The sequence below is a fragment of the Mizuhopecten yessoensis genome, unplaced genomic scaffold (genome assembly GCF_002113885.1).
Source record: "Mizuhopecten yessoensis strain PY_sf001 unplaced genomic scaffold, ASM211388v2 scaffold11139, whole genome shotgun sequence".
NCBI classification, from domain to species: domain Eukaryota; kingdom Metazoa; phylum Mollusca; class Bivalvia; order Pectinida; family Pectinidae; genus Mizuhopecten; species Mizuhopecten yessoensis.
Genome location: NW_018408899.1, coordinates 825,519 through 853,008, shown reverse-complemented (window position 1 = coordinate 853,008; position 27,490 = coordinate 825,519). Strand labels below are relative to the sequence as shown.

The 27,490-nt window shown below is 35.2% G+C and overlaps 2 protein-coding genes across 14 annotated transcripts in view; one reads left to right on the top strand and one right to left on the bottom strand.

The window, feature by feature from the left end:
• The first annotated feature begins 2,549 nt into the window (after positions 1-2,549).
• Positions 2,550-9,707, top strand: LOC110466621. Of its 4 annotated transcripts, none has more exons than XM_021523222.1 (2): positions 2,550-2,670; positions 5,794-9,707. In XM_021523222.1, exon 2 carries the CDS (start codon positions 5,832-5,834, stop codon positions 7,410-7,412), a length of 1,581 nt encoding a protein of 526 aa, XP_021378897.1. In that variant the 5' UTR covers positions 2,550-2,670; positions 5,794-5,831; the 3' UTR covers positions 7,413-9,707. The 4 variants fall into 4 exon arrangements, with proteins under 4 accessions (XP_021378897.1, XP_021378898.1, XP_021378899.1 ...); XM_021523223.1 differs by having other exon boundaries at positions 2,550-2,673; positions 5,797-9,707; XM_021523224.1 differs by having other exon boundaries at positions 2,550-2,738; positions 5,797-9,707.
• The window catches only part of LOC110466620 (probable splicing factor, arginine/serine-rich 7), a 27,888-nt gene continuing 6,872 nt past the window's right edge, over positions 6,475-27,490 (bottom strand). Inside the window, exons 7-20 of one of the 10 annotated variants that reach the window (XM_021523210.1) lie at positions 27,038-27,248; positions 25,885-25,971; positions 22,720-22,743; positions 22,088-22,111; positions 21,778-21,801; positions 21,492-21,530; positions 20,247-20,282; positions 17,430-17,480; positions 16,532-16,672; positions 15,567-15,608; positions 14,909-14,953; positions 12,769-12,996; positions 11,263-11,337; positions 6,475-11,032 (exon numbers count right to left, since the gene is read on the bottom strand). In XM_021523210.1, the coding sequence (XP_021378885.1) occupies positions 10,747-11,032; positions 11,263-11,337; positions 12,769-12,996; positions 14,909-14,953; positions 15,567-15,608; positions 16,532-16,672; positions 17,430-17,480; positions 20,247-20,282; positions 21,492-21,530; positions 21,778-21,801; positions 22,088-22,111; positions 22,720-22,743; positions 25,885-25,971; positions 27,038-27,248 (1,313 nt within the window). In that variant the 3' untranslated portion in view covers positions 6,475-10,746. The remainder of the gene's footprint in view (positions 11,033-11,262; positions 11,338-12,768; positions 12,997-14,908; positions 14,954-15,566; positions 15,609-16,531; positions 16,673-17,429; positions 17,481-20,246; positions 20,283-21,491; positions 21,531-21,777; positions 21,802-22,087; positions 22,112-22,719; positions 22,744-25,884; positions 25,972-27,037; positions 27,249-27,490) is intronic. The other 9 variants (XM_021523214.1, XM_021523213.1, XM_021523211.1 and 6 more) reach the window with 9 other exon arrangements.

Genomic DNA, 27,490 nt, shown 5'->3' with positions numbered 1-27,490 from the left:
CACACAGGGTTTCCGTGATAGATGTCGACTGCTGACAGACAAACTTACACACAGGGTTTCCGTGATCGATGTCGACTGCTGACGGACAAACTTACACACAGGGTTTCCAAAGTTGCATGTTGATGAAGACTGTGGACACGTTTTATGGTGGTCATCAGGATCTTGCAGGGAAATATCATGTTTCTTCATGTGATATGACGGACGATGTTTTTTAATATGCTTACTCAAGTACCTTGTGATTTTGATGTCACTACCCCAGTTCTTGATGCGAGGACGTGCCATTATTTGGATCCGACATAGATTTACATGGCGGGTGTCATCGATAAAGCAGAAGACACCTACTCTTCCGGAGCACCTGTTTTTATTCTCCTTGTACTTTTCAAGGGTCTCCATGTACATCTGTCCTTTGTTCAAATTTTGCTCCAGTTTAACGAATCTGAGTTCGATCGATTGTGGTTTTGTTGACGTAGATGGCTATTGTGAAAATAGTATTGAGTGTGTGTAAGTCTGTTTCACATACCAACAATTGGATTGAACGATCAGAAACTCATACGATGAGTGTGTGCAAGTCTGTTTCACACACCAACAATTGGATTGAATGTTCAAGAAAGGTATTTTACCATCGGCTTCGATCTTCAGATATAAACTTTGTGGAGCCGTGTCATAAAATTGGTTATGGGAGTTGTTAAAAAGTTTCCCCCACTTTTTATACAACTTCCGAGATATCGTCAACATATTTTTCCATAATTCTGGATGTCATTTTATTCAAGCGGAGTGATGACTTTCTGCCTCTTGTGTTCCATTAAAAAAGATAACAACAGGTGTTACTGGGCTCCCCATTCCAGCCAAGAAATTTTACTGGTAAAATGGTATCCCAGAATAAGATATAATTCGTGTTTTGTATAAACACTAACAAACCGATGATGTTGTCAACAGAGACCCGTTTTTCTTCTTCAGAATTGTATCGGTATCAACCAGTCCGTTATGATCTTGACCACTTTAAAATCAAGTACATCGTGTGAGATGAAAATTACATCCTCTTCCATAATAATGTCAGAAAGATCTGAACATTTTTCTTACCAAGGATGTCTGTCAGACACCTTGATGCACTGTATAAAAGGGGAAGCCCAAGGCATACAACATATACGATACAATCGTCAATACGATTCATTGTTTTACTTTCTACACAAACAAGGTACGTATTAAACATCGCAACGTTTTGAGACCGACTGGTCCCTTTGTCAAGCTATGACTGAATGAGTAAATTGTAAAAAAGAATTACCTGTACAACGATGTGACGGAATTATATTTGATATGTCACTCGACCCGGGACGTTTCGCCTATCGATAGGGAGCGTATACACACTGTATCAAATAGGTTACAGGTAGGATGTAGATCTAGCCCCCTCCCCCGTTATGTCAGTATCGAGTTAAACATATGACTCAGCTTGTGTCCCCCTCGTCTCTGTTCATGTTCTGATTGTTCCTGATTTTGATTGCTTCTTTGATTTGTCTCGTTTTTATGTGTTGTTCCTTGGGTGTTAGCGTGATCTGTTAATGTCGATTTATTGTACTGGGTTGCGGATGTTTTCCGTGTGGATCTGGCAATTGTGATGTTGCTCATTTTCGCCGCGTCCTTTTGATGTTCCTTCGGACGTGTACTAAAATTCCTCTCAGTTTTTCCTATATATGACTGCAAACAACGTTTTCATAGAATTTAATGTCAGTCTTGTCTTTGGGGCGCAGCAGTAAATGTCTGAGTGTTGTCAGTGGTCTCATCGGGGTTCTGAAACGGTGTTTCCTCATCTCCCAGGCAAACGCCTTATATGTCCCCTTTACGTAGGGTATTGCGACCCAGCCTTTGCATTTGGTTTGGCTCTCATTTATTATCTTTTCTGTCTCGTTTTATTTTTATTTTCTGTCTTTTCTTTTACAGCTCTTTTCACTTTGTTTATTGACCATTCGGAATAGCAACGGTTGAGTGCGTCTTTTAAGTGCTGTCCTCCCCTGTGATGATGTTGTTGACATAAAACATATACAATTTCGCTCACTCAGTTATAGCTTGACAAAGGGACCAATCGGTCTTAAAACGTTGCGACACGTTTAATACGTACATTTTTGTGTAGAAAGTAACACTTTGGTATCGTTTAATTAAATTACAAAATATTTATGTGGAGAGTTGAAAGAACTGCAAATAGTTCGATTCGTTGACATGGATACATGGAAGGTGTTCGTTTTGTAAACATTGCTATTTTGCACATCTTTTATTGAATTTGAAGCTGGCAAAAATACTTTCCTTACGTTCAGTCTAATTAATAATGAGTAACAGCAGTAATGTGGCTGTAAGCTCTCTGTCCAGGTTCCAGGTGGGTTTTCTGTCTGACCTTTTCCGCGCGCCATGTTGGTATTTATATTCAAAGTGTCATATATTTAAATCCGTTATGTGAAAAGCCACGCCTTTCCCAATTATACTGTCTGATGGTTCCGTAACCTTACAATAGTCAGCCAATGAAAATGCTTGTCTTATTAATTGATAGTATGCTCCTAACAACGGTGTTAAATAACTCATAAACGTATGGCGTCTCATGTCAAAGTAGTATTTTCACATTAAACAAGAAGTTCGAGTGTCGAAAGCCGAGACGTTAAGGATTGAAATTTCTACACGCAAAACCAGCTTTAGCTTTTGTGATTGTGATAGACAGTGATAGGACGGGGTTGATCAAATTTCGATGCACTAAAGTAGGTGTCATGGGTTTTTGAGCCACCCTTCACCCTCTATACAAGTCTCTTGATATTAATATAGATTTCAAATCCTTAATGGTTCATTACTTGTGTTTACCTTCGTGTATTTATAATCGTATTTAAACTGGAAATGAGCGATGAGAGATATAGTGTAGGCAACCTACATATGCGAAACCCGGAAGCTTAACAGTAAGATATATATATATATATAGTATACGTATATAAAACATTTCGACAACCGATGGGCTAAATGACCTGTAGGTTAGCCGAAATACTTATCAGGCGTCTGCGCAGTTGCGTTGCAAAATATATCTGTGTCATAAGATAGAAACATAAAAAGTCATCTGCATGTAGTATATAATTTAGTGTAAATAAGTTTTATAACAGAACATGTATTACTGTACTCTATCTAGAAATAATCCGAAATATTTGGTAGATTGAGAACTCAGCATGACAAAGGTGTTTCCTTGTTCTCAAAGTCGTTTTGAAATTCCATGAACCATTTTTGATGTTAATACTAATGATTTTGAAATTGATTTGTGTTTGTTACAGAACGATTTCAATGGTTCGTCTGTCAACGCCCAACATGATTAGGTTCAGGATTCAGGATGGCTTTAAAGTAATTGAACAATAACTGTCCTTATTCATTTATATCGCTCACCAACGATCGAAGGCGGAGATCGCATAAATATATAGGTCACAAGGTAGAGGGTGACATATGCCACCGAGTATCACAGGATAGAGGCATGCGAGTACTAGAAACATTAATGATTTTTTTCCCGCATTGGTTTTACTGCATCCTGCCTATGAACACTGATTTCCATGCTTATTATCTCCGTAGTGTTGTTGCGTATAAATAGACGCCGAAAATGATTTCGTTGCCATGGATACATGGAGTGTATTCGCATTGCGTTATGTAACATTGTTATTTTGCATAAGTTGTATTGAGTTTAAAGCTGACAAAAATACGTTTCTTATGATTCGTCTAATTAATCACTTTAATATCAGTAAGGTGACTACAAAATCTCTATCGATCGATCGAGTAGCTGCGGTAACCGTAGCTTCTAGGCCCAGTCGTTTATCAGACATTCGATGGTCCGAAAGTAAAACAAAAAAAACACAAATAAACGGGCCTAGAAGCTACGGTTCCCGCAGCTATCCCTACAGGTGATCGGTAGTGTTTCTGTCCGACTTTTATCGGGAACCGTTTTGTTATTTATTTTTTATTTTTCAATAATTGTCAATATAACTAAATCTACTTTACAACGATATATTCATAACTTTGTGAATCGACACGCAATTACTGTTTATCAATTGCATGAATCGTCTTCTAGACAGTCACTGAAAACGCCCCTCTCAGTTTTTTTCCTACGTCAAACAACTCGTCAACGTATGGCGTCCCATGTTGAATTATTTTAGGAATTAAAAAGAGGTTCAAGCGTTAGTTGTTAATACTAAGGATTCCAGATACCTACACAAAACAAATATATTTACAGAACCTGAACAACTCTTTGGTATGGTCCGGCCCTCCCCCTGTACACAATAAGTCTCCAATTAAAATGTAAACTTTAAAATTATTTATTTCTGTATTTTCTTGCATGTATTTATAATAGTGTTTTACTCGAAATGTACAGTGAAAAGGTAGCATAGACAGTCTTTGCTTTATGACATAGCTGGACAATATGCACTATTTTACTATGGGTGATTGAAAAGCGACATCTTCGCATTCAGACAAGGGGTGCACCGAGTGACATGTAATGATTCGCCAAGGTAATGTCGTCTGATTGTATGGCGTGTCTGCATTGTTGTATTACAAAGTATATCCGCGTCATAAAGAAAGAAGTCACTTGTATCTCGGTACGTGTTTTCACAATTATAATAGGTTCCTGGTCCTCAAAAACATTTGCAAAATTCTTCACCATTCACTAATAAATAACAGCCTAAACCTTGCTAATATAAATATTACATTTTGAAATTGATATTTGGTTTTGATTAATACAGTTTTCGTTGGTCCGTTTGTCCGTTACCCATCTTATCCTGACAAATACTTCTCTAAATATTGACGATTGTCGACAAACCGAAGTAAATAAAACTTCCCGGTCACTGCAAATAAATTGCAAATTTAATTAGCGTTGATTCCTAACCAGAAGGAGGAGGCTCAATATGAGAAATAGGGCAAAACATTTTTCACTTTTTCTTCGGAGATAATAAGCAGATGTAAAAAATATATGCAAAATATCATCTCAGACCTATTTGTCTGCCTTGGCTGAAACATTTTCTTCTTTTTAAAATCATAATTTTCCCTTAGACCGATTTCGACAAATCATTATTCAAATATTCCATCAATGACCCTGACCAAGTGTTATTTTTCTATTTAATTCGTAACCTAAGATGATAACTAGTTCTCTGATTGGTGGAGCTATTTTAAACTTGATCTCATCTTCATTCAAGCCACTGGTAACCATATTGATTTGAATTATGGTCCTAAACAGTACCCATTTTTGGTTCTTTCAAAAGTTCAAGCCATTGCTCTAGCGTAATGATTTTTATTGTGTGAGACGGACACTATGTTTTCAGCTTACGGCTTAGTCCTCTCATGAATTGCTGGGAATGAAGCCGTTCGCTAGGGCTGATTGCCCCTGGTGTCCTAGCGATCCGTAGGACTTATAACCATGTACAGTTATGACGGAATTGTTTAAACATTCAGATGAGCGATAGGCCCCAGGGCCTTACTCTCTTTTTATTTCTTTTCACAACGTTTTCTGGGCAATGTATTTCTTACCTATGTATGAGTTAATGGCCAGTTCGAGATATGTGGAACTGTGCACATTTAATATGTTTGCAGGTATTTCATCAATTCTGACTGGTTGATGTTATTTATTTGTTTCATATTAAGAACTTGACACTGTTATTTATCACTACGTCAGAGTAGGGCACATTAATTCCATAAATTGTTTTTATCATTATTTTGAAGCTCGACTTTAGTTATTTCTACTGGAATGATATAATTTCCCGGAAATGTTCCAATTAAAAACATTTTTTTTTTCAATTGCAGTGCACAGCAGCGCATGCAGAATTTAGGTTGCATAGATGGCACACTGTCTGGATATCCGTAATGATCCCGGCGCACAAGTAGAAACTGGTTTTGAGACCGAAGAAGTTGTATCGGAGAAAAAGCTGAAAACTGCTATGGAATATTTGAAGGAGAAATCAGCATTCTGTTTCCTACACAGAGAAAAAGAAGTATCTCTATTCTGTAGATCATGTGACCGACTGGTATGCACATCCTGTCTCATAGATGGGGACCATAGTAACCACAAATTTTGCGAAATGGATGATGTTGTCACAACAAAAAGAAAAGAGTTGAATGAACGGTTGGAGCAGACAACTGAGGAAATGGTCAGTAAAGTTCAACAGAATATCAGAACCATCACAATGAAGAAAGAAAATGTGGTGGAAATTTGCAAAAATGTGTCTGCAGAAGTCGACAACAGAAAGATGGAATTATCCACACTGCTGGAAGTTTGGAGTCAAAATCAACAGTCGCTGATTAAAACCCATCAGGAAAATCAACTTAAACGTCTCGATATGAGCGCTGTCAATTCAGAGATAAGTCTTGCAATTCTGGAATCGTTTAAAAGAAATCCAAAATATGATGAGAATATCAACGGCACAAATCTTGTACATGTTTTAGAAATGCTTCAAAATACGACTGGTGTACCAACCGGGGATACATTGGAAGGTTCTCATGAAGGGAAATCGCTAACGTTTAGCACAGAAATGGGGAATGCTGATAAAATGGAGCAGTGGTTTGGCCAAGTGACTGGAACTGCTTCGTTAGACAGTCCTAGTAAAACATCTACCAAGTTCAGGTTTTGTGATTCACAAATTGATCAGATCTCGCCGATAAGCGCCAAAAAAGCCTTTGTGGTAACGACAAACAAGCTGTACCTTGTCGATACAACACTGGTTAAATACATGCAGACGGACATTATTCCGGTTATGACCAATGTAAAGTACATCACTCCCGTCACAGAACGCGGAATATACGTACAACAGACCTGCAGTACCGCCATCAAACGTGTGACATCGGATGGTCAGTTACATCACTTTGTTGATTTCAAAACTGACCAGAATTACAAGTATTCTCTGCAAACTATTCGCATCTCACATTCTGGAATGATTCTACTGGCCATGGAAGTAACAGGATATGAAAAAGAAGAACAATTTCATGAATACAACAACAACGGTATCAAATTATCAATTCTAAACAATAGCAAGCGTTATAGAGAACAACGCAGCGAGAGTGTCCACACAGCATCGGCCTTTTACATGCTGGACACTTCCCAGGAACTTCCCCTGATTCAGTTCCAGCCAGGAAATGTCGTGAATATAGAAACTGGGGGAAAATATGAGGGAGTTATAGGACCTGAGCCAGCCAAAATATTCCATCCCAGAGGACTATGCAAGGATCAAGACGACCGTCTTATCGTTTCCGATTACTGGAACCACACCATTCACCAGTTAACATGCGAAGGAAAGTTCCAAAAATTCTTGATGACGGAATACGACGGACCGGTGTATCCAACCGCAGTTGGCATTGACAACATTAACTGGCTGTGGGTCGCTCAGAGTGATGGACACATCCACGTCGTCAGATACATCCCGTAGTATAGCAATCGCTTTATACTGGTGTAACCAAAGCAACCGTTAACTCCATAGAAGTACACAATGTTTAGTGATATCATTATGTCCCTCATTAAATACATTAAGAAAAGTAAATCTTAAATTGTGTACGTTTATCAGGCCCAGGGGACACAATATTTTGGTTGACATTATTTTCTCTTGGTCGTGTCTATATTCATTGAAACTGTTGACATGGACAGTTCTTGTAGATGGAATTGCCTACCATTGCCGATCCAGGATAGCGAGAAAAGTCCGAGGGGTGGAATTTAACGTGAAAACGTTTTGGCCTGCTGCCATAAAAGGAGTAACCCGGGTTTCAATGAGCCCCTGTAATACTTCAGCTTCTGTATATGACATGTATATCCCGGTACAGTATGAATTTTAAATGAGACATGCAGTTTATTTAGCGGAATTTTATTAGAATCCATTATTTCTGCTTTACTAGCGGTTTTATTTCCTAATAACGTTAAGAATCATTTAGGTTTGTCGTTTGCAGATATTACATGGTCTGTCAGTATATATGTAACATAACCCAATATTGATATACACTGTTTTTATATTCTTCAGGAAAAAACTCTTAAAAAAAGATAAGATTCCAGAATGTTGCTATTGTTTTGTCAACTACTCAGTACCTATACTTTTTCTCGTGTTTTTTTTCTTTTTTGACACTGATAATATGTAAACATTTAGTGTAAATCTCATTGTAAATACATGTAATAAGAAAATCAGCTGGTTGACATGGTAATGCATGATTTTCAAGACATAAACTTTAGGGAGAACTGTAAGATGGATTGGTATTCCTATTCTTGTTTGCTGTTCAAAACCATGAACAACTTTTAAAAAGAATATTCAGAACAGCTTTGTCTTGAATTTGTGATGCCATCAGATTTTTGCCCCATTTATTCAGTGTGTTACATGACTGCAGAAATGTGTATTTGTGTGTATATTTTATTATGATAATCATTTTGAATCCTACAACATGTAAACCTAATATTGCTACAGCAATATCCCCATGGTATTCTCAACCTGTTTACCAAATGTTCTCCATTAACAGGTAATGATATCAAACGAGTCTAGCACTGTTTTTTTTTTTATACCAGACGTTGGGCTTTGTCCAGTCCATGATATCAGATTTGTACTATGGTGTAACTTTTACCTATTAATGAACTTAATGCACTTAACATTGATTTAGATACATCCCTATCATACAAATAATAGGGAATTAATTTTATGGATGCATGTCTGGGGACATAATAGGTAAGGGCGTTTGTTGCATAGTTAGCAAGATTCATAAAGTATCTTTATGGTTGAAAGATGTTGACTAGATGATACTGAAAATTTTGCATTTATATGTCCTTTGATGAGGTAAATATTACAGAGACCTATTGACAGTGCACTGCAAATTGCCTGTGGCTGATGCAAATACTGCAAATTTCATCAAGATATCTTTAACAGTTTCCCTGAAAAGAAATTATTAGAGAAACCAGCAATAACAAAGTACTTCTCCCTTGATTCGAAGGGAAGACATAAAACAATCTAGATGTGCCTTCTTTACTTAATTTCAAGTAAAGTACCAGCAAATAGGCTATAATTTATACGCTGGTTCAGTATAGAAAGAACAACACCACTAATATATTTAAATTGTTTTATTAGTACACAAAACATTACTATTATTCTTGTTATGTTTTTCTTATTGTCTCATTTTTTGTCTAAAAATATGCCAATATTTTGTGTATTTTTTAGCCACCCGAGATAGGTCCATATGTTGCCAGATTAACATATCACACAAAAATTTCATGTTATTTGCAAATTTATTGGCTTTGTATGACCAGGCAAGTATACACCTAAGTATATGTGTATTTTATAAGAGTTAAGTTATTGACCAAAACAGCCTCTTATTATCCAAGTTATAAAATGTTTAAAAAAGAAAAATGTAGCACGGTTTTTAACATGTCACCCACTGTGAATTAGTCCTTATATTTCTGGTCATTACTTGTATCATATTTGATTAATTTTTCAAATTGTCTTGATTTTATTTCCAGGCAATTAATTTCAAAAAAGGAAACCACAATTTAAAAACATTGATAAAGGGTAAAACAGTTATGCTCGGATAGTTCATTTACAGAAGAAAAAGAAATGTGATACATTAAATATATGCTAGTTACAATGACGTTGTTGTAGGACAGTACACGTTCAAATCACCCTATTTAATTAATTTACAGCCATGTCTGGTAAAATTGAAAGTGTACATCCGTGTTTGTTAATGCAATGACCAGACAATAGTAAGTAGTAATTCATAATTCCTTTTTTCGTATGGCAGTGTATATCAAATAAAACTGGTATCGGTGAAAGTGTTGTTTGTTAGGCTTTGTTCAGAGAGGGATATGTTTTAGAATGTTTCAAACTGGTACAACTGAATTTAAATGTACAACACTCTGTATCTAATGCCTTGTTCTATATTAATTTAAAAGCATTCTATTAACTATTTGGAATTGTTAAAGAATTTGTTTCACCATATTTACAAATTTAAGATTCCATCGCTTCGTTACTAATAAGCATAATAAGCACAGATGTACCAGTGCTTACCCTCCAGCTGGTGTATCGTCATTTTGTATTGTTGAATAGGTGTCCAATGTAAACCTTCATCATCACACCTCATATCACATTTATCTATTTTCTGTTGCTGGATACTGATGGCATGGATCAACTTTCTGTCATTACCTAGATTGACAGTTTATCTATTCCACATTAAAACAAGGGCAGATAACATGATGTTACTTTTTAGTTGTCCTGCACAATTCTAATAAAACTTTTACAACAAATACATAAACTTCATTTATTTTTAAAAAATGTTCATCACTTGTTTGTATACAAGCTTCCATACAGATAAATGTAACTGTTCATCATTTGATTAAAAATAATCTACCTATTGAAAGAAAATGGACTTTTAAAGATTAAAGAAGTTTTAATTTCTGTGTGTAAAAAGTAGATGCTAGAAACCACAATGCAACGTTCATTTTTAAAGACAAGTGGAATCATCAAGTGATTAACAATTTGTATTGTCTGTTTGAATATTAACACAAATAATTCATTCCTTAACAAATCTAAAGCAAAACTCTATTATCATTTCTGAATTCTAAGTTTCTGAATTAAAGAAATTTTCAAACAGTTCTGTAAATATCCTGAATTCTTCACAAAATAAAGCAAAACTAATAATTTTTGAATTCTAATTTTTGTGCAGAAATTTTCCTTAGAGTTCTGTAAATATCCTGAATCCTTATAAGATAAACTAAGCAGTCTGTGTGGTGCCAGGTTTACACTAATCACTCATATCCATATCTACAGGCTGTAGATTACTGTCTGAAGGAGTCGATTTCACTGGTTTCTCCTCAGAGTCGCTGTTACTGTTCTCAAGCAATTTCTCTTCCTCATCGTAGTTACGTATGACCTTGGTGTCCTTGGCTTTTGACTCCTTGTGCTTGTCATCGCGATCACGTTCCTTATCTTTGTCCTTGTGACGTTTTTTCTTCCCTTCCCTGTCGCGGTCACGATCACGGTCACGATCCCTGTTTTGGCTGCGATCACGCTTTTTGTCCTTCCTAGACCTGAAATGCAAGTTGATCAGGATTTGTAAAAAATGAACAAATTACAGTATGTACTGATTAATTCAAAACCATCACTAGCATCAGTAAAGAAAATAGAAAATTACTAAAATTCAAGGACCATTTTTACAATAAACTCAAATTCTGGACCCTGTATTTCAAAGTCAATAGCAGTAAAAAGAAAACAGGACAAGAATATTTGGTGGTAAGTCTATAAAACAGCTTTAACTCACTTGTGACGAGATGTAGAGCGGGACCTTCTGCGAGATGTACTCCTGCTGCGTCGATTCCTCTTACTCACCTTCTTCCTGTTATTTGTCAGAAGAATAAATAAAATAATAAATGATAGCAATATTATCAATTGGAATTGTATTTAACAGCACACAATATGGTCTTATCAAGTTTGAGTATTTCCAAAATAATAAGCAAATCTAGGTTTTCTGACCATGTGGACATTCGTCTCCATTGCAGAGACTTCATCAGCAATTTGGACCCCAATAACATAGAACTTAAGGCAGGAGAAAAAATCATCAAAGAAGAGTTTGTTATCTACATGACACTTAATGGGCTACCCTTAATCGGTGAAGAGGGTTACAAGGTTCATGTTGTTAACCACTGGCTCCCGACAGCACGTATCCTGACCAAAATTCACTAGTGATAAAGTAAAGCTCCATGTAAGAAGAGCAATTTCTGCTTTGCAATATGGAATTTCTGAAATTATTACAATAACGTAAAACAAGAGGCCCATGGGCCTTAATGGTCACCTGAGTCCTACAGTATTTATTTTTGTTGTTGAAATATGTACCAATTTGAGTAAAAAAATGTTAAGTATAATGTTAACTTAAGTTTGTCAGGACCATGAGCTGATCATTCCTAGACCGATTTTCAGTTAAATCGGCCTATTAGAACTTATTTTTAAGTTTGAAATAGGTATTTCCAAAATAGCGGCCATGGCAGCCAAATTGTATTTCTGATCGACCCGAAAAATAACAAAACTTTGTCAGGACCACGAGTCGATCATTCCTACAAAGTTTCAGTTCAATCGGCCAAGTAGAACTTGACTTTAAGTTTGAAATAGTTGTTCAAAATGGCAGCCATATTGAATTTCTGATCGACCCGAAAAATAACAACACTTTGTCAGGACCATGGGTCCATCATTCCTACCAAGTTTCAGTTCAATCAGCCTAGCAGAACTTGACTTTAAGTTTGAATTAGTTTTTCAAAATGGCGGCCATATTGGATTTCTGATCGACCCGAAAAATAACAACACTTGGTCAGGGAGATGTCAGTAACCTGCCCATGAAATATTAATGAAATCCCTTTGCCAGAATTTCAGCTGAAGTTGAAAATGTAAAATGTTAACGGACGACGAAGACAGATAGCAATAGGTCACTTGAGCTAAAGCTCAGGTGACCTAAAAACCCACCCCAAAAACATCTATAATTGTTACTTATCTGATACAAACATATTACAGAAGTGTTTTTCTTTCCATCTCTTTAAACCAACATGGCTGATCATGTTAGAACTGTATATTGGGAAAGTTTTGCTGCAGTTCATTTTGCCTTTTTTGTCCTCCGTAAAGGACAAATTTATATTCAAAGAAAATTAACACTGGCAAATACAAATTTTACCAACGTATGGCAATAGTTTGAATGGGGGGAAATTTCCCAGTATCATAATTGGAAAATACCCATCAACTATATAAATACAATTGAAATTTTCTAGTCAAATAAACACACCCTCTGCTTCGGCTACGACTGCGGGACCTTCTGATTCGACGAGGACTACGAGATGACCTGCGTGGGCTTCTACGAGGACTTCGGGATGACCTCTTTACAGGGCTACGAGACACTTTTCTCGGCGGGGGGCTGCGAGAGACCTTTCTTGGACTATGTGACACCCTCCTTGGGCTTGTAGAAGCTTTCCTTACAGGGCTACGACTTTTGCTGCGAGTCTCACTAGAGGACCTATAAAAAAGGAAAATGTAATTTGAAAAATATTATTTGAGCACAACAGGAAGAGGTAAGCCAACTAAAGGATCCAATTTACCCAAATGTATCCCGTTTCCAAAAAGATTCTAGACTTAAAAAAATGTGAAATACCTTACAATAATTTATTCATCGATTGATACCACTTGAAAGGTACACAAGAATTGATGACACATTTGAAAGGTACATAAGAATGCCTCAACTGATACTACTTAAGTTATTCAGAGGTATTACATACTGCTGCTTCTTAATGAGATATAACTACAACATAAATCACAAGGAGTGTTATGCAGAAGATATCCAGAAGCAAATCAAAGTTAATGTAACAAGGTGGGGTGTGAAAAGTTTGATGTGAATGGAAAGTACATTTCATTCGCACAAAGAAGTGACACATGCATATATATACTGAACATATCTTAGTAAAAACAGTACAAGTGTTTGATAGAGACCAGCTTTGAAGTAATATGTTGGTTCCATCATATTGACCGAAGCTAGTGATAAGATATGTACGAAGTACAATTCTGCCAATTCAATTCCTGGTTACATTTTTTCTTTTGGATCAATTTAAAAAGACACATGCACAACTTAAATCCAAGAAAACCTTAGGCAGAAACTCAAGAAACCTTTTACCAGTATTTCAACTGTCAAACATCAAGATGGCTGCCAGAACATGGGATCAGTTCCAAAACTGAAAACGCACAACTAAGGAATAAGGGAAACCAACTTTGGAATTTGAGAAAGCTTTCTGAGGTACTTAATGGTAAATACTTAATGAGAAATAATGGTAACAATCTTTAATAGTCAAAACTTAAGGCAGCTGTCTAGCTGACAGCCATCTTGTCCTACAAAGCAGTCTCAAAGGTAGACAACCACAAAAAAAACCATGAGGAACCTACTTGTGACTTTGGTAAAGATCCCTCTATGATTTTCTGAGAAATAGTAATAACATACAGTACTTAAACTGTCAAGATCAAAATGGCCGTCTAGCAGTCTTCTTGTTGTTCAAATCAGTCTCAAAGGTTACACACGCACAACTAAGGCACATGGACAACCTACGGTGTACTTCTAAATCATGAGAATGATCCTGTACTGTTGATAAATTGAAAAAAACCAACTACCCGGGGTATATGTATTAAAATCTAGGGTGGCCACCAGACAGCCATATCTTTCTTCCCAACAGTCTCAAAATTTAACAGGCATAACTAAAATATAAACACCAAGAGAAACGTACTTGTGAAATATGAGGAAGATCTGTAAAGTATTTCTTGAGAAATAGTGATAATGCTGACAGACATATTTTTTTCTTCAAATCAGTCTAAAAATCAATTGAATATGCACAACTAAGAACTAAGGGGAGTCTACAAATGAAGTTTTAAAAACACTTGTTAGCACTTGTAATCCCCAAGCATCAAAATCCAAGACTGCCTCCATACGTCTCCAAATTAATCAAGCACAACTATGGAACAAAGAGAACCCACAAATGAGATGAGAAAGATCAACCACTTCTGTAAATTACAGTCATTTTTAAGTTTTTAAGATACATTGATGGGACATCATAATAATTATGACAGATGCTGATATCATAATTAAATGACACCAAGCTCATTTGATTGAATTTCAGTGATTTGACAAGTTTTGAATCATGTGCTTAATTTATTTGCCAATAAAATCACAAAATGATTTACGTGGTACGAGCATACACTTATGTAAGCCACTGAATTCATACTGATAAGTCTGCTATACAATGATATCAAATTGGACACTATTTTTGCTATATTTCAATCAAGTTTTGATTCACTAATAATCCAACCACCATGTGCATGCAATTTAGATAAAAAACATAGAGACGGAATAAGCATGGAATTGACATAGCCAAATATAATGAGTTTACCTGTGTTTGGGCTCTGTTTTGACCTCATCGGAAGGTTGAGAGGGGCTACACACCACCAAATAGATGTTTAAATGTAACTAGGAGTCACCCATGATAAGACACATAGTAAGCAAGACTTCCACTGTTTATGTCCTATTTTGGTCATTGCTGATAGATGTTAAACATGCTAAATTAAAATGTTATCAAATGGTCTGTTTTAGATTCACAAACAATCCGACATTCAGATAGAATCATTACGCCTTAGAACAATAAACTGATGTTACCAAGGAAGCAAAAAAGTTGTCACAACCACGGATGAGAACTTGAGTGATACAGAATACCCACTGTAAAGTAAAACTCATCCCAAACCCCTCCTCAATCAAAACCTGTCCTATTTACATGTATGATTGTTATAGAAAAGTTGCCCTCAACAAACTAGTGTGTTAAAACATCAAAACTATAAATCTATCATCACAAAATGTGTTATCTGACCTTAAACTGTCTAATTAATTTTGATTCTTGAATCCACTGATACTGATCAAATGAGAAGATTACACACTTTTTTGCAGTTTAATATTATGACTATATCGTCTTTTGACTTGTTTAGGGATCATCAATTTCAGATCTTTTTCTCAATATAATAGTGAATATTCTTTTGACATTAATGAAGATAACTTACCTATTGCCAGGTTTGGTAGTGCTGGCCACTTCAGTAGGGGAACTGATTAATGAAGCAAAACATTGTACATCACAAAGGGGACTTGTTTTAAGTTCTACACAACATGTATGCTCTAGTTTTCAGAAAAGTACAGTAAATCATTACTATTTCACAAGGTATGAATGTAGCATAATTCAAGAATCATATTACAATTTGTTCAAGCACATTTTAAGGAATGTTATATATTTTCAATTGTTCACCACAAAGTAATTGTTTGTAGAAATGAGTTGGTCACAGAAAAATAAGCCATATACCATTATTGGAATTAATGCAAAAAGAAATATGTCTTCTTACTACTGAGGAGATTCTATTAAACCTTTATCCACAGCTGTCACTGTTAAAAGTGTTCACTAATTTCTTATTTTGATTAGGGCTATTCCAGTAAAAATTCTATCCAACTCCTGGGGTGGTGGTGTTAAGAGTAGTTAAGGCATCTGACCATATACGATCACTATAGTCCTCCACTGCTGGGTCGCGGGTACAAAGCCTACGTGGGGCACCAGGTACTGGCAGCAGGTCAATGGTTTTTCTCATATAAATTTTCATAACTGTTAATAGGATGCAAAACACAAACAAACCAAACTCCCGAGACTCCAAAATAAATCATCCTTGGTTGGGTTTCCTGCCTTTAAATTATAGGCAAACTATCAACAAATGCTATGGATGGTACCCCTATACAAAACCTGAAGTCTTGGGTTGAGATAGATGTTTTACTGGAATAGCCCCTAAAAAGTTGAACACAAATTCTGTGCTGTTGCACATCTGCAAAGCAAAATTGGCAGAACTTAATTCCATTTTTTGACCAGGATGCAACTATTTTTTTGTTTTGTTTTGAAGACTCAAGAAAATTTCCAAATATTAAATGATTTATGGAGAGATTATAAAAACAAATTTATACAGGAATATTGATAAGAGGTGGTACTGACTCTGTGAGTGCGGGGGGAGCCTCCGTTCCATCCTTCTGTTTGCCAGGTTTGTTATCCTCCCTTTCCAGTTTAGGTGGTGACAGTGACTTCTTCTTTTCTATGGATCGTGAACGCTTTGGTGTACGGCTTCTTCTTCGACTCCTGAAAACACCAAGAAATGTTTGTACAAGCCAACTTAAAATGGTATGATTAGGCTCATGAATGGTAAGGAAAAAGTAATTGAAAGTGCTAAAGCCCAGATTGTCTTTTTTGGGGCCTTGATCCACCACCGTCAGTACTGTACAGTGGCAGGGTTCACACTTATAAACAAGCTGGGCAGCAGTGTGATAAGGTAGCTGGAATTACTGATCAAGTGATCACTGAACTGAGTCAATAAATTATACTATTTAAACAAAATGCCTATCAATATTTGATGCATGAAGTGTTTTTAATCTTGTACAGTGGAGTGTCAAGTCTGCTTTTTAGATCTTGCACTCTTAAACTGAGCGAGGTCTGTTTTATAACATTGTACACACTTCTTAACTAAGGTCGTGATCATCGCAGTGGAGAATTTCAGAGTCATAATTTTAAGTTTTATTTCACTCTTTAGGATATATCCTTTCTATGGGCCCCTAGCAGCACACAGTGCAACAGTTTTGCCAGAAGCAGTACAATTCTTTTGAGTGTTGCTTGTTACCAGGCTTTTTACTCCTACCATTTAACCAGAAAACTTCAAACAGGATCAATCCTCTGATGACTATATAAAAAACATTTTGCAACTTTGATAATTTGTACTTAATATTAATAGTTCTGCAATCAAATACATCTGCTCTTGAAACAAAAACACTATGTTACGCTATAACTTATAAAAATATAAAAAACAAAAAACTTTTATTTTCAATTTTGGAAGATCCCTGACCTTGACCTTGAGCGTCGACTATAGGCTCTGGGAGGTGTCCTTGACTTACGCCTGCAAAATAAAAACATAGAAATCATAAGTTTACATGTTATAGGACAATACAAATTAATTCATAAATTAAGATGCTACTTTCTACACAAGGTGCTAATTTGTCCGGAGTAAGGTCAGTGCAGCATACATATAAACAGGTTATGTTGACCTATAGGTTAGGGACTAATGTAAGAAAAGGAATCCTGATTAAATACACAATCAATCACCTTCATTTTGAGCCCATTAACAAAACCTCATTAATACACCTTTAGCACTAGTACTGTCTGATACGAAAGTGCACATTGGATTTACAAGACTTATCCTTTGATGACCTACCTCCCTTGGAGATAAGACATGTTATTTCTCTCAATGATTTCAGCTTACTAGTAAAGAAGCATCTATGAGATCAGATTAACAGTTCAATTCAAGTATATATTTCCAAGGCTGAGATTTTCACAAATTCAAAAGTTTTGCAGATACAATATTGAATATTTTGTTTACATACATTAATTACATGGCTATCAGCATTTCTGACAACTGTCATTGTTTTAAACAATTATCTGTATCTTCCCTTCTCACATTTAAGACCCCCCCCCCAAATAGCCTATAGGAAAGTGTCACACCCAGATATATAATTTTATCAATGTCTTTAGAATTAGTGTAGTCGGTACACTAATCTGCAAGGGACCGGAGATAACTTATTTTAGAGCAGTACTCATTTGTGTCTTTCAACATGCAACTTCCTGTACATGAGATTCAGCATCTAAGGTATGTATTGGGTAAGTCGTGCCCATTGCAGGGCGTTTATGTTTTAATACAGGTCATTGAGTAGAATATGTTTCATTTCTCCCACTATACAGGCATGTTCCTTTCTAGACTGTTATAACCATTCAGACCCAAGTAACATAATGTATTGTGGTTTTTATGAACAGTACACTTAATTCATAGCTAATTGTTACCAAGGAACTTATTCTATGGGAATACACGTAGAAAATTATTGAGCACTTAACTTGTAATTGTTTTAAGTGAAATTTGAACCTACCTTGTAAATACATTTTGTGCTAGTTAAACTTTCTTAAGCTGACTGAATCAACAATCTCAAGTGATGTACGTGTAATAAGATTATTTGTGCATTTCTGATTCAATAGATTGACAATGTCTGAAACATTTATATAATGAACTTTTACTGTTCTGATACTTAACTCCATTGCACTTACCCAAACTGTTTCTAAATGAACTGTTCCACATACATATATAGCTGGAGGAATTACAATAAAACTACTCATTGACTTTCAACAAGGCATCATCCTCTTGTCACCATTTAGATGTGAACTTAACCAATACACACAACAGACATAGGATTCTCTGGTACAACCTTCAGTTATTGGTCATTTCGATAAAAATAGCACAAAAGCATAAACAAAACCTACAGTCCTTGACACTGAAATGCTGGTCTTAAGGTTCCTTTTTCATTTTTGTACATGCACGACCTGCATAAGCTTTAATTTGTATTACATACCAGAATTATTTCAACTCTAAGCACATTGTTTGACTAGACAATAATTCATACATGTAAATGTTGCTCCTTAAAATTAAAATATAAAACCACAAAAAAATGATTTAATACATTTGATTCAGCGTAACCTACTGTGCTAAAACAATTTCATATATCTTAATAAGGAATTAGAAAACTATTTTTTAAATGTTCTACTGTGATCTACAACATACTTCAGCTAGCTTTTGATAATTTGTGAGTTAAAACTTCTGTAAATTCGGTTAACTGTAGCTTATAAATGGATCAATGTAATTCCGTAAATGTTCACATGTATACCTTTAGACTGTACTGTTCAAACTATTAGTACAATTCTCTGATTGTTCACATGTATACCTTTACACTGTACTCTTAAAATGTATAGAATGTTTCATTTTTTCTGCTGGTAGTCTTATTCTTACGATAAAAAATATTTTTATTTCCTACATGTACAGATATTAGTGAAAAGACCGTTTTATGTAAGGAATCTGACATTATTTTAACTAAAAATTGTATAATAAGAATATTATTCTATTGTATAATAAGAATATTATTTTCACAGGATTTTTTTTACACTTAGTAGGGATGTCAAAACCATTGTATGTGCACATTAATACCCCGGCGAAGACAGTTAGTTGTTTGAAATGTTTGCAACACATCTTTGGTATACATTAACCCCATCTCAAAATCAAATTTTGATTAAGTGTGTTTAGGATCTAAACAACACAACAGATATATATGCTACTTAGATAAATAATATTTATACTAACTTATCCACACGTACCATTCCATTAGAATATACACGAAAATGTACCTACTCATTACCTACAGCGCACTAACAAAGCTGTATGTTGGTTAGTAATCACAAATCTGTCTTTATAGATTGAATTTGTTGAATGAAAAGAATCACCCGCTCAATTTACCCGGTAACTACAAAAATGAATGGATAGGTCTGTCAAACAGCATCTCTCAAGGAACCTATGGACACAATTTAGGTTTTGCTCACTTTATCTTTTGATCATATTGATATTTCCCATAGCGCCATCCCCGTAAGAAAGGTAATTATTATAGATGCATATAAGTACCTACAGCTAGCTACTAGCTTTATATAGTTTTACTTCAAATGGGGAGATAACCCAAGTTGAATATTTAAAATCACATGTACCTCGTACAACACAGATCTAGGAGACTACATGCACGCCAAGAAAAATACGACAGAAAAGATTGTTTGTGAGTAGAGCGAGGGGTCATACTACCTGATTGGGAAGATGATTTGACCCCGCAGTGGACCCCTAAACAGGAAACAAAGCTTGCATTAAGAGGGGCTCACCACCACATGCACAGGAAACAAAGAAAACTCTGCCTTAATCATCAAAAAAATATGGAATACAAACAAGAGGCCCATGGGCCTTAACGGTCACCTGAGTCCTACAGTATTTATTTTTGTTGTTGAAATATGTACCAATTTGAGTAAAAAATTGATAAGTATAACGTTAACTTAAGTTTGTCAGGACCATGAGCTGATCATTCCTAGACCGATTTTCAGTTAGATCAGCCTATTAGAACTTTGAAATAGGTATTTTCAAAATAGCGGCCATGGCAGCCAAATTGTGTTTCTGATCGACCCGAAAAATAACAAAACTTTGTCAGGACCATAAGTCGATCATTCCTACGAAGTTTCAGTTCAATTGGCCTAGCAGAACTTGACTTTAAGTTTGAAATAGTTTTTCAAAATGGTGGCCGTGGCAGCCGTATTGGATTTCTGATTGACCTGAAAAATAACAACACTTTGTGAGGACCGTGAGTCGATCATTCCTACGAAGTTTCAGTTCAATCGGCCTAGCAGAACTTGACTGTAAGTTTGAAATAGTTTTTCAAAATGGCGGCCGTAGCGACCATATTGGATTTCTGATTGACCCAAAAAATAACAACACTTTGTCAGGACCATGAGTCGATCATTCCTACCAAGTTTCAGTTCAATCGACCCAGCAGAACTTGACTTTAAGTTTGAAATAGTTATTCAAAATGGCGGCCGTGGCGGCCATATTGGCTTTCTGATCGACCCGAAAACTAACAACATTTGGTCAGGGAGATGTCAGTAACCTTTCCATGAAATATTTATGAAATCCCTTTGCCAGTATTTCAGCTCAAGTTGAAAATGTAAAATGTTAACGGACGACGCACGGCGGACGGATAGCGATAAAAGCTCAGGTGACCTAAAAAACTAACTCTTTTAGGGTCTCCCTAAGATGCTTCATTTAAACCTGTTTCTCAATAAAGAAAATTTATGCAAACTACAACCCTTATCAATTCATAGTGTTAAAAAATATATAATTGCTTAATCTGGTCAGGTAATCATTTTATCATTTTTTAATGAATTTATCAAATATGACATTTTTCTGTCAGATTTAAGCACTTACTATATTGATGAATGTCATAAATGTAGGGTAAATGTGTGATAGTTATAATGGAAAAGCAGTGGGTAAACTATTACTATTTACCTGGTGGGGAAATAGTTCTTTCCTTTCTCGTCGGTACTTCTTCAAAAAGGAAAGAAGAGTCGATTACAATTTAAAACTATTTGTTTCAAGCCAGCGTCACTCACACACACATACATTGCTTGTTTTACCAAATTAATAATCATGTTCTTCTCTTAAATATGTCAAAACTTTCTTTGACATTTTTTCTAATGTAATTTGTGTTTGCTTTCTCAAGCAGAGAAGAACTGTTTTTAGTGCAAATGTAATCGAGAACAATATATGTTCTGTTTAATTCTCTTCAACTCACTTTTCAGTTGACCCTTGCTTGGATCTACAATAAACAATCGTAAACTACCAGTACAATTCTTGTTATATAGAAAATACATTAAGACTATATCATCAAACTCTCTCCTATGTCTTGCATACCTTGGTAATCATAATACTCTTTCTTAAAATCATTCAACTTTTTAATAATTTTACTAATTAAATGCATCCCCCAAACACTTTTCTAATTAAAAATGATAACCACTTGTAAACATCTGCAGCCTCATGCTTTTTTTTTTAGATATGAAAATACACTTGGTACCTAATCAATTCTAAATCATACTAAAACTCACTTTTCAGTCGATCCCTGCTTGGATCTGTAATAAACAATTTCCTTGAACTCAATACTTTTTTTACCAGATTTTTTCAACATAGCTTACATAAATAAGAGAGAGTTTATTTGCTCATACAAGTCTCCTCCTCCTCCTCTGCCACTTACATAACATGAGATCATAACGTCTGAACAGTCATGGTTGCCATATTTTGTTTATGCTTTAGTTTTTTTTAGTTAAATTACTGGGGGGTATTCAATTTACCCCATAAAAATGACTTTTTCCACTGAAAACTGGAACCAATTTGTTAGTGACAAATTTTTATGAATATCAAATATAGGGTACTTATATTTGTGTTCCAGAACCCTTATGCTTCCTTTCTATTATTTTAGCTCTACAGTAAACACAGTCTTTTGAATATAAGGACATTGATCAACTTAACTTTCTATTTTCCTATGGAATTGAAATAATGATGTGAATGCAAAGTTCTTTTTTCATGTCATGCTGTGAAATTTCATCCATAAAATCAGAATCGCTGTACCCTGGTAGATTCATCATTCTGGGTTATCTGTTAATAATACATCATTTACTTATATTTTATCATTTAATAGTTTTAATATTGCAGGAAATGGATGGCATTCGTTTCAACTCACATTTTAGCAGTACCTTCCTTCGATCTGTAAGAAATAAATTACTTCTTGTACTAACAATACTTTATAAAGTACTTTATAAGTACTACTCTACTTACTACATAGTGTATACTCAAATGTAAAATGTACTTAAAAAAGTACCATACACTTTCCATACACTTTTCCTAATCATCCTCTTTGTTGTAATGAAACTAGAAATTTTAAGTGTCATAAATGTGTCAATGATGTTTTTTTGATATATTTTTTGTCATCATTATTGACTAATAAAGATTAAAGCCATTTTTTAGTGTAAAAGGTTCAGGCAAAAATGATTTTTAATTTCAAAAACTAAGCTTTATTTGAGGGCCCTGCAAAGTTCAGTCCTGTTTGCCAAAATATGCTCCAGACTAAATTTAGTCAAAATCTGCTGAGCTGTTGAGGACTAGTAGTGTTTTAGAGGTAGACATTGAGGGACTACAGATGCTGGACCATGCATATGACATAAAGACAGTGCCAAATGAGTTAAAAGTAAGCTTGATTTTTATTTTGCAATGATTAATTTGAATGTAGCATTGTTCTAAATACTGAATCAGACTGCCTATACTTTTATCTAGGTCTACAGGTTACATATACATTGATAATTGATAACCTTTGGTAAAAAATGAAAAATAAAGAAACAATTATAAAACAAGTTATTTCAACTTATAGTAGTATCACTCTTGTTGGCCCGGAAATAAGCGTACAAGGGGTCTTAATGTAGGAGGAAACTGGAGTACCAGGAGAAAACCCACATGGTCAGGCAGGTGACCCAGGGCAGGTGACCCAAACCTTCACCTACGACCGGGGAATCAAACCCTGACCGTCTTTGTGAAAGGCGAGTTTATTATCCGCTGCGCCACCCAACCTTTGGTAAGCAACACACTACTTGACTGAAATATTTATGGCTGTAAAACCTGTATTATGGTATTTGAGGTTAAGTTCTCAAGAAGAGGCTGTGGAGTTCCCATACAGGGACATGACACAATGCCTTCTCATGATAACCCTATTTATAAAGTGTCATTTGACTGACTGAAAGATGTGAAAAATTTAATATACTGTAACCTCAAATTGTGTTTATGCTTTGAAAAACTTATATATATATATATATAATAAAAAGGGATTAATTGTCCATGTCGGTCTTTCATCTTCTTTTTCTCTCTCTCTCTCTCTCTCTCTATATATATATGAGACTGCCAAAACTTCAAGATGTAAGCCTTAACTCTTTCCGTACCGCAAATCCGGTCCGGATGTCCTTACTAGACCCGCCCCCGCCAAAATAACAAAATGATGGATTATTAATGTTCTTTTTAGACGGGTGAAATTGCTGCAAGAATTAAACAGGAAACCGTGAATAAATATTGTTATTGTTTCATCTTGTTGTTTATAGACACACACTTCTTCATTTTCGTAGCATAATGACTAACTGGCAGCTAATTATGACTGAGAACTTGACACCTGTTCGGCAACAAACGATACGAAACCTTGTTTTCAAAACAGCATTGTAGTGGAGGTTCCTTGTTGTTTACGAATACAAAGTCGTTTTCATTAAGACTTGAATATTAAAATATTCGTATTTACTTCCATAAGTCTAAACAAATATTTGGTGATGAATTAACGAGTGTTCATATCAAATTAAGTTGCCGCCATATTGTTTATATTTGAATCACCAAACGGCAAACGCGAACATCTTGCGGCAGATTCGAAAACAATAGGTCACAAAATATAAATTGTGTACTCTGCACCTATAATACTATTTCTTTCAATCTGATGGGTGCTGATTTTAGCGACAAATAATTGTATTACGCGATTGTGTGCGACAACTAGCTAAACAAGTTACACCAAAGTCTGTTGTCATGTGTACAAGACAACAGGGATGAAACGGCCTATTATTTTGTCGTCTGTACACGACAACAGGTACGGAAGAGTTAACAAAGATTTGGGATATGTAATATTTTTTTCAAATTCTGGATTAACATATTTACAATACCTTGAAATATGCATTAACATTTCACAAAACCTCAGCATGTGTAAAACTTCGCAAAACCCTGGCATGTGTGACATAAATTATCAAATTATGAGAGTTTAGAATCAGATCCAGTATTTGTAAATAAGTACAACTTATGCTACAAAACAAAGTTCTGTAGCATTAAGGATCCCCACCCCATTGCATTGTGGTTTTTACGTACAGTACAGTACCCTCCCCTTAATATCATTCTGATATTAATGTAGCTCAGTTCTGTTACCTAGGTAGCTCAGTCGGTTAGAGGGAAAGTATAACAATCTGAAGTCCAGGGTTTAAATCCCAGTCTATACCTGCTGTTTTTACACTAAGAACAATGTTTATTTGTTATGATTTTATTTATTCCATCTTTGCTTTTTCATAAAATTCCCCAAGGTTTATTTTCTTTTCAGAAATGATTTATCTTAGCTATGGTAATGCTGAAAAAAATAGTTTCCAATGCTCAGTTTTAGGCAGTGGTACAGGGATCCTTAAGGGTGCCAGGTTAGTAAGCAACATGTCAGATTAGTAGGGAGATCCAAGTTCTTTGTTCTAGTTCAAACTTCACTTTACAAAGTTTTTTAAGACAGTGAAGTTTTTCCACAGGTAAATTGAAAATTTGTTTTTGAGATGATCTGTTGTTCAAACACCTAGAAAACTGCTGGATTTACAGAATAGTGCTTTTATTTGCATCATCATCAAAATGCTCTGATAAACTTGTTAAAAATGCTGCTAATTTATCAGCTGTTTTCTTGAAAGTTACCAATCAGTTTCACGTTGTCCCCTATGATAAACACTTGAAATGTTATACTTCTTATAAAAATTATTTCTTAGAAAAAACAAGGCACTGATGTCCAAGATTGGTTGTTCAAACTTTGATCAACAATCATCCAAATCTATATCTGAATTAACTTAGCTTAAAGCTGATGGAAATTGTACAGGTCACGAGAATTTGTATAAAAAGAGAAATCTTTCTGTATGTATTCATAATTCACAAAGAATTGTGTTAAATTTAAAACTTTTTCTCAAAATAGGATTGTCTGATTTATGTTAATAAAACTTTGAACAACATAAGTCCTTTGCAGAAAGTATGCATTTAATGGGGAAGATTTGCATAAATTAAAAATTTGGATTTTTAATAGCAGCATTACCTTGATCTTGATCTTGACCGTTTGCTTCGTGTTTTGGACTTTGATCGACTCCTGTGACGAGATTTGTCACGTGACCTCTTGCGTGACCTGTTGTAATGATTCATATAAAAGCAGGATAACAGTAAAAATATACAATAATTAATGAAGTTGTTGACTATCCTTTCAATTTGATCTATTACCAACTTACCTGTTTATTTCATTTTACACCAGTCTTAACTCTTTCACCCCTATGTAACTTAGCAGACTCTACAACTACCATGCATTGATCTGGACGAGTCCATTATGGTCTACAGTGGTGAAAGGATTAAACATCCTTGTGCTTTCACTTGAATGGTAAAATTTTTGTATAACGCACATTATTAAAGAAACAATCAGATTTGTCAGCCAATATAAGATATGGAAATAAGGTAAAATGAAAGCAATGTTTTTCAGATAATACAATCATTGTGTTCATAATGTGTTCTGAAAATCAGAAATCAGATAGTTTTGTCTGGAGAACAACCATTTCAATCCAAATTTTTGGGTCACATTTTGTAAATTTTTGGTTATAAATGAGACTCAAAATTACAATTTGTATCGCTGAGTGGTAAAAAATAAATTGGAAAACTTACTATAGAATCATGACTGACATCATCAAGGTATTTCCTATTGACTACAGTTATGATTTGTGTTCTGTTAATCCAAGAATAGGGTTACAATATAAATGATAATTTGGATCAATTAGGTCAGTTAACTACTAGTTAGTATATAGTTATTTTCATTTGAAACATAGGGTAATTTACCCCAGTTGGTATTAATTTTTTCCAAGTCTCAAGCATCTTGAATTTAACGTTAGACAGCATACCTGACCTTTTTGTAAAGTTTGATCAATTTAACTTTAAGTCGCTAGAGCGATGACACTGGAACAGGACCAGACAGGACAAGGGTGAACATAATAAACAAGGGTAGCACTATATCTTCTCCCAATAAAATGTTGAGACATTATTTATTACCAAATTAAAACATACAAAATTTGAAGTAAAAATAAACATGATCTCCAGCATTTATGATTCTGAATTTTTTTCCTGATGAAAATTACTCTTGCAGGGTTCCAAAAAGGAACAGTCCCTTTAATTTGTTGATGTTGTGACAGTTTAAACATTATTTTACAAACCTTTTGCGAGTCCTTGACCTTGATCTGGAACGCTTCCTTGACCTAGATCTTCGCGACCTTGACCTCTTTCGTGACCTTGACCTAGACCGTTTTTTAGACTTTGACCTTTTACGGGAACGGTCACGCTTTCGTGACTTAGACCGACTGCGCCTCCTTGATCGTGATCTTGATCGGTATCGTTTAGTGGAACGTGACCTACTTCTGTCTCTTCCTGTAAAAAGAGAGTGTGAAACTGTTTTTAAGTACTTTGTCACACTATTAAAATGATATGGTCAGAAACAATAATTGTCTTCGTATGAATACAGAGCAATGACATATATTTCACTGGAAAATAACTTTTCAAAGTCTGTATAAGGTAGAAAATTTAAAAACTGATGAGGATTTCAATCCCCACCCCCCCAAAAAAAGTTCTTTCCTTGTGCATGAAGATACATTAGCTTTGAAAATATACAT